Genomic DNA, 13061 nt, shown 5'->3' with positions numbered 1-13061 from the left:
CCAACTTACCAATTTGAAGATTATCCTCGCCACAAGTCTGGTCATATCAGTTGGAACTTTAGGATAGATACTTCTCAAACACTTGCATTCACGCTTGTGGTCTGGCCAAGCTAATTTCTAGAACAAAAAAAAACAGATTTAAAAGGATTAAATGGACAAAATATCTGCTGAATGCTGTAAATTTGAAACATAAAATAGGAGGTATACAGCAGGTTACTCTGCATCTGTACAGAGAAAACACTTTTCAGGTGAAAGCCCTATTGAGAACTGGTGTAGGCAAGAGAGACTCTACCCCTTTATCGGGCTGGGACTGTAATAGTTGGAGGTGGAGGATAAACAATAGGCAAAATCAAGAAAAGTAACATGCAGGGCTATGGGGAAAGGGCAGGGGAATGTACTAGCAAAGTTGCTCTTGCAGGCAGCTGGCATGGACACGATGGGCTGAACGGCCTCCTTCTGTGCTGTAACCATTCTGTGATTCTATTGCCAGTTACACAATCTGTGAAGTACTAGTGCACAGAGTCTGCTTATGGGTTCAAAACCAGTAAACTGTTGCCTTACTTAAAACAACAACCTGTAATTATATAGTGCTTCTAACATAGTAAAACATCCCATGGCACTTCCCAGGAGTGTTACCAAACAAAATTTGACACAGAGCCACATAAGGAGATATTCAGATAGGGAGGCAGGTTTTAGGGAGTGTTTCAAAGGAGGAGAGAGAGAGAGGTGGACAGATTCAGCTGTAAAGTCATCAAAGTGCCAGATGGGTTTGAAAGATCACCACAGTTGGATTATGCAAATACAACAGGAGATTCAAACAACGCCAAAGTTAAAGGGAACATAATGGAAGGTAAAAGGAAAAATCCAACAGGGCAAAACAAAAAGAGACACAACCACAGCACAAAAGCAGTCATCAATCAAACAATGGAAAAGATCCGGGAGTCTGCCCAAGTAGCACTGGAAGGAGGAATGACTCATTTAGCCGACAAAACAAAACAGAAAGTAAGGGCTAGAGTCAGTCATCAGTATATATCTCTTCACATGTGTTCGTTAAAAGTTTCATGTCACCAAAGGCGTTTCAAAACACATCAGAATCATCTCTTGCAGAGCTTTTTGTAAAGGACAAAAAGGCAACAATGTGAAGATCTAACAATAAAACTTGGCCTTTTACTGTTCTAGCAGATGGTAGTTTCAGGAAAGACAAAATAAACTGCCCAGCTAACCTGTTAAATAGCAGTAAATGCAAGGTGACTAAAGTAGCAGCAAGTGTAATGAATTGCAAGTCAACAAACAGAACTAAGCCGTGGGAAAATTTAAAAGGTTGCTCCATTAAAGGTGCATTCAGTTCCTGAAACAGGGAATGAACAGAAATGCCGCAATTGGGAAAAAAAGAAAATTGGTCAAAAATGTCATTCCTGATCACTAAAAGAAAGAAAAAGACAGATTTCTGTAGCATCTTTCACCACTTTAGGACTTCCCAAAGCACTTTACAACCAATAAAGTACCTTTGAGGTGTATCCACGGTTGTAATGTAGGAAATGCGGCAGTCAATTTGCACAGTCACAGCAATGAGATATGGGGATAGTGTGGGAAAGTGGCATTGAGGTAGATGGTCAACCATGATCTAAATTGAAAAGCGCAGCAGGTTCGACGGGCTGAATGGCCTACTCCTATGTTCCTTGGAGACCAGATTATCTGTCATGTTGGTTGTGAGAGAAATACCGGTCAGGACATGAGGAGAGAACTCCCTTGTTCTTTTTTGAATAGCGACATAGGATCTTTTACATCAACCTAGAAGGATAGACGGGACCTCAGTTTAAACCTCACCCAAAAGGCAGCGTCTCTGACAGTGCAGCACTTCTTCAGTACTGCACTGGGAGTATCAGCCTAGATTTTTGTGAAGTCTCCAGAGCGGTACATGAACCCACAACCTTTAGACGCAGAGGCAAGCGTGCTACCAATAACAATAGCCTATTAAATAAACACTGGGGGTGTCTTGGCTAACCAGGCATGAACATGCTGGCAGGAGCCCAGGACAAATGCATCAGAAAGCAGTTAGGTTGGACAAGCAAGTTGGCAGAGGGCAAGGGGAACTCAACATGGACAATCATGCAAACAGGCAAGCCCAAACCACTTGGGCAGATCAGAACAGACAGAAGAGTGCACAAGCCAACTATAATCACAAACATAGCTGGCAAATAACTGAAAACAGCAACAACTGTTGAGATAAGCACAGGTGAAAGGGAGAATCGGGTTTGGAACGAAATTGGGAATGTCAGGCAGACTGCTGAAGAAGGCATGAATGAACTGGTTCAACCATCAGAACTCTTAACATCACGGGCGTAGCTGAAGTGTAGATGGAGGAACTTGCCTTCATTGATGTGGATTGTAGCCAAATCAGGAGGACCCGAGGCATTGACAGAGTCATAAACTAAAATAAAGTCCAATCCAATACTTCAAGCTCCAGCCAAGTACTCCAGGTTATGTCTCTGGTTTCCAACATTATGAATACAGCTCTGTGAGAAAATCTATAACCAACATCATTCAAGTCACTTTGAACAACAAGCATTTTATTCAGAACGGCAGTTTTTTTTTGAAAAAAAGTTTCTTCTGTTACTTCTGGCAGTAAGTTTTTGGCTGGAGAAAAATTCAAGATGGCAGCTCAATGCAACTTCACAAAATCTGACTGGTCATTTGTTCGCTGCATCCCAACGGCTCCTCATGCACCAGTGTGACAGATTCAAAATTCAGTAACATCTGCAAACCTTTCCATGAGCTCGCCCCTCCCCATCTCTATGACCTATTGCAACCCAACATGCTCCCACGTGCCCTCGGCTCATGACTCTGGCCTCATTTGCATCCCCTCTCTCTCTGTTCCATCTTCAGTCATCTTGGTTGCATTCTCTGGATCATCCCCATTTCAGTCTTTCAAGATAAAATGTACTCAAAACCTACAGCTTCGACCATCCCTTTGGTGATCTCCCCGAAAGCCCTCACCCATCAGGATGTGAAGTGCTTAGGGACATTATGTTAAATTAAAAGGCGTAATAAATAAATACAAGTTTTCTATTGAACATTTACTACTACAACTAAATTCCCATAGTCAGCAACAATGGGGCCAAATTAATTCACTCCAGTCAGTTCTCAACTCGCCTGGCCACTTCAATCATCTGTATCTCTTTCTGTGACAGGTGCCTCTTGGCATTGTCTGTCCAGTGCTTCCTTGGTCTTCCTTAGCTTCTTGTGTACCTCTGTGTACAGGGCTGTGAAAGGTAGTCTGTTTCCATCCGAGAAACATGCCCAAACAATAGCAGTCATCTTTCTTGGATCTTCTGTATGAACATTATTACTTGTGCTAAGCCGCACTATTATAATATATGATCAAGAATGATATAGGATAAGAACATTAGCCAGTCGAATACTTGGTATTTCAAAAAGACCAGTTTTAAATGACAAGAACATTGGATGCTTGATGATGTGATTTGACATGCAGGCTGGAGACATGGTTGGTAAATTTATAGATAGATGATTTATAGATATATTTATAGATAGATTATTTATAGATATATTTATAGATAGATGGGCTGCAACATGATCGTGTAAAGGAGGAGTAAAATTAAAAGCAAGGAAGACACAGTGCCACCCAACATTATGCTCAGGACTTTGGGATGCAACTTATCAAACCATCTCAAACATTCTACAAACAAGTCAGTAAGTTTTCAAGCGTCTGTTCAGTCGCCAAGTAGAGCCCATCAGAAAGTAAAATGGTCACTTCCAGCCACTGGACCAAACTACGGCTGCTTCTTCTCATTTAAATGTTGCCGTATCATAACCCGAAGATTCTCCATGTTATCGCAATAAAGAACTTTTTTTTTATAAAAAAGGAGGGCATTTTAAAACATGGACCCAGCTACTGGAAAAAGCCAGAGTTAACCTTGCAACAATACCCTCAGTTTTAAAATCCTAAATTAAAATTTAGGCTTGTTTAAACGGGCCTCACTCTTCTACTTTTAAAGGAAGACGGGTAGTATCTGCAGAATCCAAACCACAGGATGACAATGTCGACTGCAAAACATCTACTCTGATTCAAGCCAATTATATATTTTTTGCAGATAACCTGATACTTTTGCCAAGTTACTAAGTGGACGTATCCACTTTCTGGGAGAGGCACCAACATTTAATGGCCTGACTCATGCTCCGACTCTTGATGCCTCCCTTACTTACAGTCATTCACAACTGTGCCCTTCTTAATAATACACAGCACATTTCAAGACTAGAAGGAACAATGTTTGTTTCAAAGTATTCTTCATTCTTACAGATGGAAATTACAGTTTTGCCTTCTAATTTTTCAGGCCTTTTTCTTCAGAGATGTCATTTTTACGTTCAGCATAGCGAGACTCAGGTGAGGAGCTCACCTGTCTTCAGCCTGTCGATGCAACATAAAGAGATGCTCAAGAAAGAAAGTAGCTTTCGCAACCTCAGGCTGTTCCCAAGTGCTTTACAGCCAATTAACTTTTTTTATTTGAAGTGTAGTCATTGCTGTAATGTGGAAAACGCAACAGCTAATTTGTGCACAGCAAGCTGCCACAAAACAGCAATGTGTTAATCACTTTTTTTATAAAGTGATGGTGACTGCTGGATAAATCACAGCCAGGTCACTCGACTCTTCTTTGCAATAGGGCCATGAGATCTTTTATGTTGAGCAAACAGGGCCTTGGTTTAATCGTCCAAAAGATGGCATCTCTGACAGTGCAGCACTCTATCAGCACTGCAGTGGAGTGTCAGATTGGATTTTTGTACTCAAGTCTCCAGCACGGGACTTGCTTCTCCTTGGCCAGTTGACTGAACAGTAGGAGATTTTCATGTGGGGTCACGCGGCCACTCAGCTGAAATCAATTAATGGAAATGGCTTCACTATAAACAAAATGCTTGTAACTTCAAACTGGATCGAGAGTTACCCAGCTCTGGGAAACCAGATTTTCGGTGCCAAAAGTTGGCAAAACCCTCGAAGCCAGGCTAATGTACCCACAGTGAACTGCACTGAGACATATGGGGGCATTGTCTGAAACCAACATCACAAAAGTGGCCAAGTAGGGAATGTGGCCAAACTCCCAGATCCCACCACCCCGACGCCCAGCTGCCCCCTCAACCTCAAGTCCCAGTTTTCCCCATCACCTCTCCACTGCCTCCTCCTCCACAGTCTTCCAGCTCTCCACCCCCCCACCCCACCCTGGCGTATATGTTCCACGCAAGCCTCCTCATACCCTCTTCATCTAACCCCATCAGCATAACCTTGTATTCCCTTTTCCCTCATGTGCTTATCTAGCTTCCCCTTAAATGCATCTATGCTATTCACCTCAACTAATCCTTGCAGTTGAGAGTTCAACATTCTAACCACTCCTGAACTCCCTGTTCTCCAGTTTAAAGGAGGGAGTGTGGGCGTGAAGCTCTCTTTTCCCCCTCTCTCAGGCTTCCCTTCTCATTTCATAAAACTGTCCCAGCCTGATAAACACGCTGTTCACTCCACTTTCACTTCCATTTTCCAGTCGGTCGGATGTTGCAGGGAATGATGAAACGTTGAAACATTACTCCATTATTTCAAACTTGGCAGCATCCTACAACAAGGTGTATTTTGGTACCACCCTTCCTAAACTTGTCTGCTTTTGTGTCCTATTGAACCATGTTGTCCTCTTCTCTCATCACCTACACAAGTCGCAAAAATCAAAGTCTACTTTACTATAATTAGTGAGAAATAACACTTGACACCAGTGTACTCTGAGATCATGTTTGGCTCTGGTCTGAATCCAACTTAAATCCGTCTTAAGTGGCTTAGTCAGCAGTTCCTCTCGTCTTTTGAAGGGAGACACACTCTCGTAGGGTGGGAAAAATTGCAACATGCTTCTACATGTCTCCCTCTTATAAATAACTCTTACTGCAATTATTCAACATGTCTTTTAAACTGCTGTCCAACTTCCTGCTCAAAAACAAAAGTGAACAAACCAGCAGTGTGTTCAAATAAATGGTAATGGTTGTCAAGGGACTATCTTGGCTTATCGACCAGGATAACAGAGGCCATTTTTCCCAGCATGACTAGGCCAGCTCTTGGCTAGAACAATGCAAAACTAATCTCACTGGGCCAGTTTCCCCATGCCCTGTATTTCGCTCTGCTTCAAATATTTAGTCATTTTTCCTTTTGGGGTAACAGCATCATTTGAGACCTCAGGGGGGTGGTCCTCCCTGCTGTTTTAAGAGTGTCCCAGGACAAGGTACAGATCACATGCTCAGGGTTATGAACCACAGCTAACGGCGGAAGCAGCGAATTTGCAGTGGTGACGGCAGAAGGGATAGAACTCGAGGGACAACGGCTGCTTACAGGTGGAGGATCCTTCGGGAAGAGGACTCATGTTTCCTTTAGAACGCTCATGAGGAAGGGAACGGGAGACCACCTCGTACTTTTTCCCTCGTCACATTGTTCATTTCTCACGGAAGTTTAAAAAAAAGGGAGGCTCTTGTCAGCAACTGAAGAGGAGAGTGCAGGACTGTGAAGCATGCAGAAATGAATTGAGGACCTGCCTTTGGACAAATTACCACTACTTCCTTTTGATATATAATGGTCTCTGTCTCAACCGCTCCCTGTGGCAAAGCATTCGATGCTCCAACAACCCTACACATGAAGGAATTTCTCCCACTTGCTCTCCTCACTCAGATGATTTGAAAAAGTCCCTTCATCACTGACTCCCCAGCCAGAAGAAACAGCATTTTCCAAACCAATCATGTTATAACCCTTACACATTTTTAACAACCTCTATAAAGCTCCTTAAAGCCGATTTTGCTCTTGTGGAATCAGTCCCAATATCTCACATTTCTTCTTGTAACTATAGTTTGCCCACCTGACTTCATTCTGGTGAACCTACACTGTGCATTCTGCAGTTTTAATGTCCCTTCTATATTAGTGCCAAAAAAATGCAAACAACACTAACTGTGGCCGAACCAGTGTTTCTCCTCCAGCACCATAATCCTCCAAGATATCTGCGCTCCTCTAATTCTGGCCTCTTGTGCATCCCTGATTTTAATTGCTCCAACACTGGCGGCTACACCTTCAGTTGCTTTGGCTCCAGGCTTTGGAATACCCTCCCTACAGCTCTCCACCTCGCTTTCCTCCTTTAAGGCACTATTTGACCAAGCTTTTCGTCATCTGACCGATCATTGCCATATGTGGCTCGGTGTAATACTTTCTTCTATAATGCTCCTGTAAAGCGCCTTGGGACGTTTCATTATGTTAAAGGTGCTATATAAATATAAGTTATTGTTGCATAAATCTTCACTAAACTCAATCCTCCTACCTATAAAATACAAAGCGTTCTTTTTTTTCTGATCTCTTATGAATTATCTACCTGTAACCGTGACTTCAAGTAATGACTTACTTGAACTTCTAGGTCTCTTTGCTCATTTTTTGATCGAGTACATATACCTGCTCCTTGTTTTTCCTGTCAACGTGTGCTATCTTGCATTTCTCTGTGTTAAACTGTATCCACCTCCTATCTGCCCATTTCGCAAACTTGACCAGGTCGTCCTGTCTTTTTTTCTTAAATATAAAGTAAATTATTTTCAAAATTTCTGTCTCCTGTATCTTCAATACAGTCTCGGAGTCCCAGCTGAAAAATGACAGGATGTGTTTGCAAACTTTCCACCAGATGCTGTGGCAAAAGCAGGGTTAAAGAAATACAGGAAACTAATAGCTCTTAGTGTCTGAAGCCTAGCCTCAGGATCTAATGAATACCACCCATTTAATACAAACAAACAGTCATGGAGCAGAGGTAGTTGAAAACAGCCAGAATTTTACAACCCGATTTTAACCACACTATCCACCTCCATAAAAGTCAGACAGCTCACTCATAAAATAAGCTGGATTGGTGCCAGACCACAGGGATTTCATTGCTTTATATATTTCCAGAGCCAATCATCCAAAATCTGAAACAGACCTGATATTTTCAAAAATAGCCAAGAGATGATTCAAAAGAGAAAACATATCAAAATGCACAGATTAGAACATTCAAAGTAGGAAGAAAGGATAAGATTAGAAAGTGGAGAAAATAAAGCCACCGTACTGATGCAGGGTCAAACTATAGATGCCCCAGATCTATAAAACACAGAAGAGTGTGGTTAAGTGGAAAAACATGGGAATAAAAGTGCCTGGAAACATGTCAACAGTCTTCAAATAATGCTAATAAACTCTGGTGAGATGGGGCACCGATCTATTTATAAGGCCCTGTTCTGGCTTTTCAGTATTGAAGTAAAGCAAAAGATATCCACCTCACTCCCTCTCTGTGTCCTCAGTCTACTACACTGTTCCAAACAGGCTCAACACAATGACGAAGTAGAACCTTATTTTTCAATTGAGCACTTTATAATTTACCAGCCTCAGCACGGAGTTGAACATTAGATCATATCCACCGCTCCCATTTTCTCGGATAGCCAGCGCTGGTAATGGTTTTGCCGGAAACATTTACACCTCCTTTGGACCAACCTTTTCTTTCTTTACTTGTTCCCATTACCATCTCCTTTTGCCTTACACCATCATCCCATTTGTCATTTAATCACTCCTGTCTACCATCCAATCACAGACGTTGCCTTTTGTGATTTACTCTCCTCCTCCCTTTCCCTGCCTCTGTACTTGCTTAAATCCTGTTAAACCTCTTACTTCTTCCAGGTCTGATAAGTCATCGACCTGAAACGCTAACTCTCTTTCTCTCTCCACAGATGCTGCCTGACCTGCAAACATATAAATTAGGAGCGGGAGAGGCCACTCAGCCCCTCGAGACTGCTCCGCCATTCAATAAGATCGTGGCTGATTGTAACCTCGACTCCACATTCCCGCCTACCCCCAATAACCTTTCACCCCCTTGCTGATCAAGAATCTATCTACCTCTGTCTGAAAAATATTCAAAGACTCTGCTTCCACCGCCTTTTGAGGAAGAGAGTTCCAAAGACGCACGACCCTGAGAAAAATTCTCTACATCTCGGTCTTAAATGGGTCACCCCTTATTTTTAAATCGTGACCCCTAGTTCGAGAATGATGAGCTTTTATTTCAGATTCCACATTTTATGTACGCGTGCTTTTCATTGCACCACAATACTAAACTTTTTCTCATCGCATGTTTTAAATTGGGAAATCAAGACAGAGGTTGGAAACAGTGACACAGTTGAGATAAAATCAGGAAGTAATGGATTGGTGACTTCAAGCTGGGGTTTCAAGAAAAGAGCCTGAAGATGGTCAAAGAAAAAGGCAGAAAAACTGACACCTGGTGCCAGCATTAAGCAGTCCCAGGTCAGGCAGTGAGCTGCACAATCCAGAATAAAGTTATTCCACTCTGGCCCAGTGATGTGCCTAAGCCTCAGTCTTGGTGAACCATCCTTTACTGTGTTCATGTAATTTTTAAAAATTCTTTCATGGGAAGTGAGCGTTGCGGGTAGGCCAGCATTCATTGCCCATCCCTAATTGCCCTCGAGAAGGTGGTGGTCAGCTGTCTTCTTGAATCGCTGCAGTCCATGTGGGGCAGGTACACCCACAGTGCTGTTAGGAAGGGAGTTCCAGGATTTTGACCCAGTGACAGTGAATGAATGGCGTTATAGTTCCAAGTCGGGATGCTGTGTGCCTTGGAGGGGATCTTGCAGGTGATGGTGTTACCATGCATCTGCTGCCCTTGTCCTTCTAGGTGGTAGAAGTCGCCGGTTTGGAAGGGGCGGTCAAAAGGAGGCTTGGCGAGTTGCTGCAGTGCATCTCGTGTATGCCACTGTGCATCCGTTGTGGAGGGAGTGAATGTTTAAGGTGGTGGATGGATTTCCCCACAATGACCATCTTGGTTGGTACCAAATTATCAAATTAGAAGCAATTATGGCACATGTCAATTATCAATTGCATTGTGACTGGGAACATTAATTTTGGATTCTCACAACCAAGCACTGGATTCTCAGCAGTTAAGGAAGGTAGTTAGCTAAAACCATCCATCTGGATGCAACAGTTGACCCATCTAAAATCTACTGGAGTTAAGAGAGAAAGCACTTTACATATATTGTATCCCTAAACTGTTAAATATGGATCTTTAACTAGGAGATAGTTGTCAACAATACCAAGAACCAGAAATAGCATTTTCTAAGGAAAAACACTAATCCGAGAACAGTCTTATTCCTGAAGACCCATCGTAGGCAGTCACATCATAGTAATTGGGTTTGTGAACACAGTTTCACACTTATAACCCCAACAGATGGGGTCAGAACCTGGTTGAAAGATATTGACATATCCCTCACTCCCAGTACAAACCCTACAGCAATCAAAAGTATAAAATACCAAAATAGTCGTGGACTGTAATTTGTAATCAAGTCCTACACAAAGTGCACAGTCTTTAAACTGCATCAATCTCTACGCAGCAGGACTGAAGCTATAATGAACCAACCTTTCACCGCCTCTTTGGTAAAATCCACAACTTTTTTTTTGAAAGACTTCTTGTGTATGAATATCATTTTTACTCCATATGCACGACTGCTGACAGTGTACGGGACACGGATGAACCAGAAGTGAAGGGAACCTTATCCAAAAAAGCACGACTTGAATGACCCAAAACAAAATTAAGGAAGGACTGAAAAAAGGAAGTTGGCTGAGGGTATTAAAAATCAACCATATCGTCTGGAGTAGCTCCTCTGGCAGCGAAGCATTCTCTCAGTATTGTACTTAAGTACCTTTCTAGATTATATGCTCAAGTGTCTGGAGTGGTGCTAAATCCATAAAATTCTAACTCCAAGAACAACTTTCATTTATATAGCGCTTTCAATGTTGTAAAACATGCCAAGTTTTCACAGGAGCATTATCAAATTTGATATCAAGCCACATAAGGATATACTGGGGCATGTGACCAAAAGTTTGGTCAAAGAGGTACATTTTAAGGAGAATCTTAAAGGAGGAGAAATGGGCAGCGAGTTGTTTAGGGACGGAGTGCCAGAACTTGAGGAGCTGGTAATTGAACGCACAATGGCTAATAGTGGAGTGATTAAAATCAGGGGTGCTCAAGAGGTTGGAGTTTGAGAAACCCAAAGGTTTCAGATTTACAGAGCTGGAGGAGGTTATAACGGGAGGGAGGGGCAAGGCCATGGGGGGATCTGAAAACAACCTTGAGAATTTTTTTTTTTTTTTTTTTAAATCGAGGCATTACTTAACCAGGAGCCAATGTAGGTCAGTGCACACGAGGTGATGGATGAACAAGATTTGGTGCAATTTCGGATATGGTCAGCCGATTTTTGGATGAGTTTAAGATTACGGAGTATAGAATGTGGGGGGCCAGCCAGGAGTGCATTGGAATAGTCAAGTCAAGAGGTAACAAAGGCATGAATGAGGGTTTCAGCAGCAGATGAGCTGAGGCAGGGGTAGAGTCAGGAGAAAGTTAGAGATGGAAATAGGTGGTGTCCAAGTCATCAATGCGAGCCACCAAGTCAAGCAGAGGCTAAAATTAGTAAGGACTGGACTCAGGATAGATATTGTATATAAATTTGCTCTACGTCCAAGTCAGGATCGTGTGACTCTAAGGGGACCTTGGAGAGATGATGTTCCCATCATATGCTGCTCTTGTCCTTCTCAGTAGTAGAGGTTGAAGACAAACGAGGTGCTGTCAAAGTACAATACATCTTCAGTTGAACCATATATGGTTGACAGTCCATAGAATTGTGTCATCATTTGTATTGAACAGAATTGAGAAAGCTTCTAGAAGCTTCCACTGAAGAGGCCAACAAGGATGGACCTCTTCAGAAAATCAACAGGCAGTTGCATAGCTTCGCACACAAAAAGTGGATTTGATCTCTTGGAAGAGATCTCTTGGTAGTGTGGAGGAACAGAGGGATCTTGGGGTCCATGTCCATAGATCGCTCAAAGTTGCCACCCAAGTTGATAGGGTTGTTAAGACGACGTATGGTGTGTTGGCTTTCATTAACAGGGGGATTGAGTTTAAGAGCCGCGAGGTTATGCTGCAGCTCTATAAGGCCCTGGTTCGACCACACTTGGAATATTGTGTTCAGTTCTGGTCGCCTCATTATAGGAAGGATGTGGAAGCTTTAGAGAGGGTGCAGAGGAGATTTACCAGGATGCTGCCTGGACTGGAGGGCATGTCCTACGAAGAAAGATTGAGGGAGCTAGGGTTTTTCTCATTGGAGCGAAGAAGGATGAGAGGTGACTTGATAGAGGGGTACAAGATGATGAGAGGCATAGATAGAGTGGATAGTCAGAGACTTTTTCCCAGGGTGGAAAGGGCTATCACCATAGGGCATAATTTTAAGGTGATTGGAGGAAGGTTTCGGGGAGATGTCAAAGGTAGGTTTCTTTACACAGAGAGTGGTGGGTGCGTGGAATGCGCTGCCAGCGGTGGTAGTAGAAGCAGATACATTAGGGGCATTTAAGCGACTCTTGGATAGGTACATGGATGATAGTAGAATGAAGGGTAGGTAGTTAGTTTGATCTTAGAGTAGGTTAAAAGGTTCAGCACAACATCGTGGGCCAAAGGGCCTGTACTGTGCTGTACTGTTCTATGTTTTATGTTCTATGTAAGAACTTGAAGATTTGGGATGGATAAAGACAAGCAAGAAAATAAACAGTATAAATGTAAGCACGCTACAGTCAGTTCATGCAGCAGTTTGCAGGGCACGTAGAAGCTAAACAGTAATGCGTTGGTGAAGACATCTCAACAGTCTGCAATCAGGAGCCTACGGTCATGAAACAATGATGAGCAAGGAAGCCCTTTCCACCCCTCCCCCACCACAGGAACTTTGAATAAAGTTGCATAACTTGGGAGTTTTCAAAGTTCAAGTTGCCGACATTAACTCCCTTTTGGGTTACTGAGATTTGTTCTCCAGAAGTGTTGAAGAGAATTCAATTTCAAGAAGATGGCTGCAAGTCAGCTGCTTGGAAACAGAGCCCAAAGAGTTCAGTGCACAAATCAGATTAAAATTTGCATCCAAAATTTACAAAAGATCAAACAGATAATGTTTCCAGAGCCTCTCTCGACATCTCTTCGCTGATG

The 13061-nt window shown here is 42.6% G+C and overlaps 1 protein-coding gene across 3 annotated transcripts in view; it reads right to left on the bottom strand.

The window, feature by feature from the left end:
* Positions 1–13061, bottom strand: part of smyd3 (SET and MYND domain containing 3) — a 737952-nt gene that overhangs the window by 526640 nt on the left and 198251 nt on the right. For 2 of the 3 annotated variants that reach the window (XM_068045419.1, XM_068045418.1), the window contains exon 3: positions 10–117. In XM_068045419.1, coding sequence (XP_067901520.1) covers positions 10–117 — 108 coding nt within the window. Of the gene's footprint in view, positions 1–9; positions 118–10454; positions 10535–13061 lie in introns of those variants that run through there. The other variant, XM_068045420.1, reaches the window with a different exon arrangement.

The sequence above is a fragment of the Heterodontus francisci genome, chromosome 13 (assembly GCF_036365525.1).
Source record: "Heterodontus francisci isolate sHetFra1 chromosome 13, sHetFra1.hap1, whole genome shotgun sequence".
In the NCBI taxonomy this organism is placed as follows: Eukaryota; Metazoa; Chordata; class Chondrichthyes; order Heterodontiformes; family Heterodontidae; genus Heterodontus; species Heterodontus francisci.
The sequence above is the reverse complement of the archived record's forward strand: the minus strand, read 5'-3'. Positions and strand labels throughout refer to the sequence as shown.